Consider the following 8,947-nt stretch of genomic DNA (forward strand, 5'->3'; position numbering starts at 1 on the left):
AATCGAAGGAAGTGTTCTTCGTTACTAAGATGAGCTCCAGATAGTTAGGGATTGTAATAAATAATAATTTTTTTTTATTATATATTCATTTTATTGATATTCAATTTTTTTATTATAATTTATTGTATATTCAACTTTTTTTATAATAATCTACTGTATATTCAAATTTTTTTTTTTGTAATAAATAAAGTTTTACATATAATAATCTATATATTCAATTTATAGTATAATAATCTAATATATTCAATTTATTCAATTTATTGTCTAATGATATTCAATTATAGTATAATAATCTAATATATTCAATTTGTTGTCAATGATTATTCAATTATAGTATAATAATCTAATATATTCAATTTATTGTCTAATGATTATTCAATTATAGTATGATTATTAGCTTTTTTTCCTTCTTTTTATATATATATTTCTATGGAAAGTTCAAATAAAGTGAAGACTCCGCTCTCTCCTAAGATCTCGCTCTCTCCTAAGATCTTACTCTCTCACTCTCACTCTCTCCTAAGATCTCGCTTTCTCACTCTCGCACTCTTTGTTATTGTTGTTATTTTTCCATTAATGATTACTAGCTTTCATTTCTTTCTAGAACAATCACAAACACTTTTTGATTATGGACCTACTTTTTTGTTCGTAGACAAAGCTAATTCGGAATTGTCTTTCATTCCAAGCATAACTTGTATCCATGCGCTTCATATTCGCCTGGAGTTCGCTCCCAGAAATATAGCCATCCTCATCCCCTCATGTCAATCCCACAAGCCTCCGTCTAATTCGAAATGATAACAAATGCATAGGTTGTTAGAAGCAGCTCGAGTACACAGATACATATAGTATACCATCTCATTACTTTATTTCCTCTATGAGGGAAAAAGAAAAGTAATAAACCTGCAATCTCGAGGGTGGATGTGTGTCGAAACTTCAACCTTCGATAACCTAGCGAGATTCGCGAGATTTCCCTTGTTGAGGTTGAAGTTTCGGCTTATGTATTGTTTCCAAGGTTTTCTTTGTTCGTCGAGTTCTCAACGTTCAACCTCTAGCCTCGGATTCCCAAAACAACAATATTTCTCTAATAAGTTTCAAAACAACAATATTTCTCTAATAAGTTTTGAAAACAACAATATTAATATTAAAGGTCCCTTTAGAAATATATTCATATATTGTATTTTATTACATTATCATAATAATAATTATTTAATTGATTTCAATACAAATTAAGTTTGAGGGATTAAATTTAAGATTTTGGGGAAAAAATCTTTTTATCCTTAGGTTTTGGGTCTAGTTTCTATTTGGTCTTTAGGTTTCAAAGTGTTACACATTTAATCTTTAAGTTTTGAGTTTGATTTCAATTTAATCCCTATGTTTCAAAATATTATAATTTTACCCTTGGCATTTGAGTTTTATTTCAATTTGGTCCCTAAATTTCAAGATTTATACTTTTAACCTCGTTTTTCACTAAATGCTAATTTTCTGTTTTTAGTGTTAGTATATGTTAATAAATTTAAATTGATTAAAATAATTATAATTAATTAAGTTTCACTATTTTTCAACACTTTTAAAATTAAATTTAAAATTTCACTACATAATTATTTTAAGTTAGTTAAGAGATATTGACGTTAATAATCGAGAGTAAGTAGGATGAAAAATTAAGGTTGAAAGTGTAAAATTTTAAAATCTAGAAATCAAATTGAAGCAAAACTCAAATATAAAAGATAAAATTATAATATTTTATAAACTAAATTGAAATCAACTCAAAACTTAAACAACTCAATCTAAAATTTAGAAACGGATTAAAATCGTCCCTAAAATTTATGGAAAGAAGAGGGAATATAGGGATAAAATGGTAATTTAATCCTGTTGTTTTAACCAATAAATAATGAAAAGAATCCTCCACCCTTACTCCCGGAGGCATACGTACATACATATCTTTGAGAACCCGAGTTGGAAGAAAGAAGAAGCTCTCGTCGGATTAAACCAACGAGCAGGTGCGAAAGATCTGTTCGATTCTGAAATCACATTTAAATAACCCATTTACTGCAATCTTTTACAACAGTTCTGTAAGATTTAATCTCTTCTATTCGCTTCCGTGTTTGTTTCAATCGAAAATTTTGTTTCCTTAGCGGAATTTTTGCTTTTCCGGAACATTTGAAATCGTGGGGTTTCGTGATCATGTCTGCTCTTTTCTGGGTAGGAAACATTTTAGCGAAAAACTTACAGTTCTGAAGAACTTGGGTTGTTTTTTTTGAACTTATTGTTCTGAATTTGTCTGTTCTATTTGTGGTTTTAAGACTGATAAACATCGCTGTTGTGATTTTGAAGTGAGGAGAAAAAAGTTTGAAGAGAAAGATTCATGGGTTCTTCTTCAGTAATAACTCCAGAAGACGTGCTGGAGTCGTTGATGAATGATGGTACTATCGATTCTCTCAGGTTGAAGATCATTAACCAGCTCAAAGCTAATGTCAGTTTCGCTGCTTCTACATAATCCTATCTCGTTTCCTTTGAGTTTTAAATTGGTACTATTGAATCCAACTATGTAGTGCCCTGTTTAGAATGACTTGCCAAGTGTTTATAAATAGTTGTTTAACATTTAAACCTGTTTTTAAGCCTTTAGGAAGTCATTCCAAACATGTCTATAATATCGATCGAATGAGAGAAAGACACACGAAGGATGTTTCACTCGTGGTTCTTTTCAATTCAACAAAAGGTTAGGGTAGGAATTCACTTCTTTCCTTAACAAATTGAGCTACATTGAAGTTGGCTGTTTGACTTATGGTTTTAACAAGTCTAAGTGTGCAAAGTTCGGTTGCAATAAGTTATAGATACAAGTTGGTTATGATGTAGAAGGCTAAGATAAATCTTATAACATGAGTTTATGTAGTTGGTTGGATTAACAAATTGGTATTTTAAGCAAAGTCACATGCCTAACATAGAATGGTCTTTGAGCCTTTCTTTTCTGGCGTGGCGTTTGAAGTCTCTATGTATATCTGTCTTGTTGCAGGAGGAGCTTAAGAATACGACCATTAAAATGGTAGAACAAAGCAAAGTCCTCAATACTCCTGGGGCAGAGAAACAGACCAAAAGGGAGTTATTCGATGCCCTTCGACAGGAACTCGAGTTAGTATTATTTTTACTTCACTGTTTAAATGTCTCTTACCTCCCCATTCTTCCCTCCTTTTTGTTCACTATTATTTGAACTGAACTCAACACGAGGAGACAATTTAAATTTCATTACATCGTGTCTTTTCAATTTGTTCTAAGGATTGCAAACTTGGACCCTGTTTGATGGTGATTTCGTCTTTTATTCTGTTTTGAAATTTTTGTTGGTTTTCTCTCAATTTCTTTACCATAGCTTTCACCTTGCTTAAAGAAACATTTCAATTCTTATCCAATTTTCAAAAACAAAATCACCCTTTTAAAAATTACTTTTTTTTTAGTTCTTAAAACCTGACTTGGATTTTGAAAACATTTTTAAATGTATTTAACAAAACAGAGAACCTCATAAGTGAAATGTGCTATTTTTAAGCATTATTTTCAAAAACCAAATAGTTATCAAAACAGTGCCTTGGCTTTTTGTTTTTCCATATTGTGAGGTCTGTGGTTAATGCGTGCTCAAGTTAACTACAGATACATATAAATGAGCATGAGTTCTTTGTTTTCATTGGGAACAAAAACTTCATTAACAATAAATACTTACAAAATAATTGAAGAGAATACAGCATCCTGAAGCTTAAAGAAAAGCAGATTATGTATCCTCTTACGTGTTGATAGTTTCATAATGTTGTACCACATCTGGAATGTTCATGATGATTGTCTGTTTAAGAGAATTCCCCCTCCTCCTCTCCCCCTCTTCTTTTTTCCCTTTTTCTTGTTCTACTAAATTGTGCATCTGTTTGAACGCTTTGCTGAAGATGTAAGTGAACAAATGACTTTATACATGTTTAAGTTCCTGACACTTAAATTACTCTTGGATGTCATGCAGAGCACCAGTGCTTGAGAAAGCCTCTAAATCTGTTTGGGAATTAATTTTGGACAACAATGGGTTGGGCAAAGAAATAAACGACACGGTTGAAAAAGTATTTTGTCGATTGAGCGGCAAGGAACCTCCATTGTTCCCTCCTCAAAATGGGGATATGCCATCAGTAAAAGAAACTGAGAATGAGAAAGGCAAGGGAAAAGAACCTGAAGATAATTATCACAAGGAGAAATCACACCCTATTAGGAAAAGGAGTTTCAATGACATGAATGGCAAAGAGGAAAACATTGTTGCTGATGGAGCTGGAGAAAGTCTAGCTGTACCTGAAGAACATAGTAGGTCACCTTAATTGAGTTTGAAGACAAACATGTCATGAACCGTCCTCTATGATGATGGATCTCACAGGTGTAGAATGCGATGATCTCTTTCAACTTAATCTGATGCGCTCATGGCCTGTGTCGAACATTAACAAAATTTGACACTATGCACGCCACACACGGAATTGATTGGAGTTCAAAATTTTGTTTGTGTGGATGTAGATGAACACTTCTATGATCTTTAATGTTCCCATTAACTTAATGGTTGGGAAATAGGGTGGTTAGTCATCAAAGACTAGCTCTTGTAATTCTAATCTATCTACCTATGTCAATGCCGAGAAAAGCCATATGAATACTGATTGGCCTTCCTGTGCAGTACTTAGAAGACTATATACATGAAGTTCCAAGAATATTCTTCGTTCCTTTTTGGAATGTTGTGTGCTACCCTGATTTGTGTTGAACTACATTTGAATTCAAGTCAGGTACCTTATTTTAGATCCTTCAAATTTGGATACTTGGCAAATGCCGGAAAAAAGAATTTTGAATTTTGAATTTAGGTAAACAAGTGTATGAACGAAGTTCTTCGTTCTTTATGTTTATGTTGCATGTACTACTAAGAACTGTAAGTGGAGATTGTAGGTAGTTAAATTGAAAGGTTCAGAATATTCAATATTTCAAGTATGTACGAGTTCATTAAATCCACTTGACCAGCAAAGTCTTGGATGGTTAAGGGATTAATAGATCCAAACTCAATGGAATTAGTCAACAATACCAACCGCATAAGATCCTTAAAAACAAGAGACAATGGTATATACGAGCAAGAACAAATCATGGCATGCCATTCAGACATACATTGGATTTTCTTCTGGGTATGCCATGAAAGAAGAAGGAATGTTGAAATGCCAACAAATCTCCATTATTGAATTCACTCTGATAGTAACACATTTTTTGAACCTCTAGTGCCAAAGTCACTAATTGTGTAAGTTATTCAACTAATCTCTAAAATGAATGTACTGTACTTTATCTGCTAGGTTACGGGTGAACATTTTACTAGTTTCAAGCACAGACCAAGAAAGAAGGGGACACCTATACCCAAAATCACAGGAAAACAGTTTAACACTTCAAAACTTTTCAAGAACAAAACAGTCTAGAATTCAGGTACATATGGCATCCTTGTACTGTCTCTAACAGAGGAACGGTTTGGCAAGCTTCTTCAACGGGACGGTTCATCCATTTTTTCAATATGTCTTCAGCAACAAGCGCAAGCTGATGTTGCAACACAGCTGCACCCAAGGGTCCTACTAAATTCAATCTTGTTGCAGCAGAAATAACATCTCTCATGGTAATAAACAGATATGCCCTCTGTGACATTGTGCTATCCCATCCAAGTAGACCGCAGATTAGCCCGAAGATGGGAGCATGGTGGAACGAAACAGCCCCAGTCCCAGACAAGGTTGTTTCCCGCATGGCTTTTAGAGATGATATTTCAGAAAATACTATTGCTGCAACTCTCATAAGCGCTGACCCTTGTGTAACAGATGCCTTTCGACTAACTTCATTAGTCAACATTGAATCCAATAATCTGTCATTTTTTTTCCAAGTTTCAAAATCAGGCGATAGTGTGGCTGAATGCACAAAGGGAAGAAGCAAACTTCCAGTGTTGTCTAACAAATGGATCACATAGTTTTTAAGATCTTCCTGATGTGAGACAATGCGAGCTTGTATTGCAGCCTCGAGACCAAACGAATGGGCAAAGCCTCCAGTAGGAAGGATAGAATCGAGCAGTTGCCACTGGCTCCAGTGAAAATGTTTGTCATCCATGTCAAGATTGGGCTATCGCATATATTCTGGGAAACATAAACATGAGAACTCAACTGCATTAAAGATAGCTATCTAGAAAATGGATAAAACGAGTTTGAGTTTTAAGTGGCTGGCTTCAAATTTAGTGCAAATTGCAAAAACCATCATGAAGTATGATGGGAGTTACAATTACGCCTTCAAACTTTCAATTGTAAAAGTTGGACCCCCAAACTTCTACAAGTGTTAAAACTGGACCCTCAAACTTATCATAGTGGTAGAAATTGAGAAACTTATACAATCGATACAACTTTTATAATTATGTGAGTTTGATGGTCCAATTTTAGTATTTGTGTAAATTTGAGGGCTCAAGTTTTACAATTGAAAGTGCGAGGATATAATTGCAATTACCATCCTACTTTAGAGGTGGTTTTTGCAATTTGTCCAAAATTTTTTCTAACAAGTTATAACAACTAGCTATGTTTACACTGTCAACAAGAACTACCAGGGAATATTGTCCTCTGGATGGTATACATATACAAAGGGTTCACCAAGAAATGCAGAAGTCAATAAACTACAAATTTCTACTCGAGGTCACAACAATCTGAATCCATAATAATTTATTTTTGATATGAGAAACTTGACTTTCATTCGGGAAAAAAAAAAAATGAAAGAATAACATATAAAGAAAGCAACTACAAGACGGCGGTCCAATCAAGTAAAATGAAACCTAACAAATAATTTCAAAAGGCTGAAAAATGAAGTTCAAATAGAATCAGAGAATCGAACAAGGTCTCAAGATTGAATTCCAGAGTAACCAAAACTATGTAACCAACCATGCATTTGTTTAATTCAAACCAATTGAAACCCTAATCAATTGAAGAGTTCAATGGTCAAGAATCATTGAATTGATTCATAAATCAAGATCAAGGCGATCAAAATTGTAATGGGCAACTACTAATGAATGATGCAAAACGTCCAACAATGCTCGTGTACATTGGGTGTTGAACTACGAATGAATGATGTAAGAATCGAAATGAAATAGGAAAAATATTACAACGAAAAAAGAAATGGTAAAAGTTTGCAGCCAAGAATCAAGAAAACCGTAGTAAGAAAGAACCCTAGAGCATAATAGCACAGCCTTGTTCCAGAAAGAAGAAGAAAAACGAAGAGAAATGCGAGGGATGGAAATGAATTCACCTTAATTGGAATGAAAATTGAAATCCACCATGGAATGTGATGTGAGGAAGTGATCAAATTTCGAAGGTCAAAACTAAGTCAACAGTCGGAAAGGAAGAAGCTGCTGAATTCTGCATTTTTCTTCTTTATACACCATGTAGAGTTTTTGCTTTCTTTCTTTCTTTTTTATCCTATTTATTTATTTATTTAGCACCTAAAATTTTGGATTTGTAAAGACGTTTGTCATAGATTTTGAAAAATGGTGATTTATGATACAGACTAATAGTATGTTAATTATTCATCTCCTCGTATACTATTAAATAGGATTTATGATGACGATCGTACACTTTTGTTTAGGCTTTTTAGGCTTCATCTCCTCGTACACTATTAAATAGGATTCATCTCCTTGTACACTTTTGTTTAGGCTTTTTAGAAGTAAAAGTTGTTCCCACAAACCAACAAGGGTCCTTTCAGGATGCTGAAAATTCCCAGGAAATCACCCAACATAGGATTTCTCCAAGTTAAACACGCCTAACTTTGGAGTTTCTATGATTGAGCCACTGAAAAGAAAGGTGCACCTTGTTGATATAAGTAGTAACTTTTAATTCTTTTAAGCCTTTCTTAATCATACTTTCATGTTCTTAGGATCTCTCTCATTTGGATGTGATACCGTTCATTCATGTACCCCTCCTGAACTTGGGTCGTTACACTTCTCTTGTAATTCATTGATGTAATTCTCATTTATAGATCAACTCAAGAATATGTCAACAAATTTAAAAAAAAAAAAAAAAGAAAGAAGGAAAGAAAATTCAACTAGTAAGGAGAGCGAGTAACTTAAGTGAGAATTGAATATCGATACGCGTACATACAATAGGACAATTCCATAATTTCACTTCGACAAAAGGTTATTGAACTTAAGGTTTAAAGAGGTATATCAACTTTCGTCTAGATCTTGTCAAATGGGTCATAAATATAAGTATATCCACAAAGAGAAAACTCCTTTCAATTTGTCTAGGTTACATCTCAATTAAGAGTTAGAGGTTCAAATTTTTACCTCACCCTATTCTCATTCTTACTAATTGTGAACTTAAATAAATAAAGTAAAAAATACATTTTCCCTTCAACTTTTATTTGTAATAATTCAGTCATTCGTTTGATAACTCTAAAAAGGAGCTATTATTCATAACTTCATTCGGACTTATTATTGGATTTTATGTATTTATTTGTGTTATTTTGTAGGTATCGAGCAATCAAGAGGTAGAATTGGCGATTTGAAGCTGAACGGGGTTGATTTGGAGCAAATTGAAGTTGATTTGAGTATCCGGGCTTCAAAAGAGTTAAAAAGACCAAAATGTCCCTGCCTCAATGTTGCATGATTTGCCTAGTCCCAACGCTTGCCTGACGCTTGAAGGTAGAATGAATGCCAAAGTGTAGGGCAACATTGCAACACTCCCATCAGCGTTGCAACGCTACGAACGTAGAGATGGAGATTCCCTAGCGCGTGTAAGCGAGTGTCAACCCAAGCGTTGTGCCTCTATGCCTAACGCTCGAAGCCAGCCGCGTTGCAGCATTGTAACGCTCTATCTAGCATTGCGACGCTACCATGTTTCTATAAATACCTTCCTTCGATTTTAGGTTAATTTCATGTTGAATTTCAATGGAGGCTGAGGAA

General features: G+C 33.9%; 2 protein-coding genes across 5 annotated transcripts; one reads left to right on the plus strand and one right to left on the minus strand.

The window, feature by feature from the left end:
• Nucleotides 1-1,897: 1,897 nt before the first annotated feature.
• Nucleotides 1,898-4,743, plus strand: LOC120080024. Of its 4 annotated transcripts, none has more exons than XM_039034553.1 (4): nt 1,898-1,994; nt 2,329-2,467; nt 3,008-3,123; nt 3,989-4,743. In XM_039034553.1, the coding sequence occupies exons 2-4, from the start codon at nt 2,360-2,362 to the stop codon at nt 4,329-4,331; spliced, it is 567 nt and encodes a 188-aa protein (XP_038890481.1). In that variant the 5' UTR covers nt 1,898-1,994; nt 2,329-2,359; the 3' UTR covers nt 4,332-4,743. The 4 variants fall into 4 exon arrangements, with proteins under 4 accessions (XP_038890481.1, XP_038890483.1, XP_038890484.1 ...); XM_039034555.1 differs by having other exon boundaries at nt 1,925-2,066; XM_039034556.1 differs by lacking the exon at nt 1,898-1,994 and adding an exon at nt 2,144-2,196.
• Nucleotides 4,744-5,084: 341 nt separating this feature from the next.
• On the minus strand, nt 5,085-7,451 carry LOC120080023 (urease accessory protein F). The gene is made up of 2 exons (XM_039034552.1): nt 7,297-7,451; nt 5,085-6,146 (listed from the first exon to the last, which is right to left on the minus strand). The coding sequence occupies exon 2, from the start codon at nt 6,118-6,120 to the stop codon at nt 5,431-5,433; it is 690 nt and encodes a 229-aa protein (XP_038890480.1). The 5' UTR covers nt 6,121-6,146; nt 7,297-7,451; the 3' UTR covers nt 5,085-5,430.
• Nucleotides 7,452-8,947: the final 1,496 nt, after the last annotated feature.

The sequence above is a fragment of the Benincasa hispida genome, chromosome 6 (genome assembly GCF_009727055.1).
Source record: "Benincasa hispida cultivar B227 chromosome 6, ASM972705v1, whole genome shotgun sequence".
NCBI classification, from domain to species: Eukaryota; Viridiplantae; Streptophyta; class Magnoliopsida; order Cucurbitales; family Cucurbitaceae; genus Benincasa; species Benincasa hispida.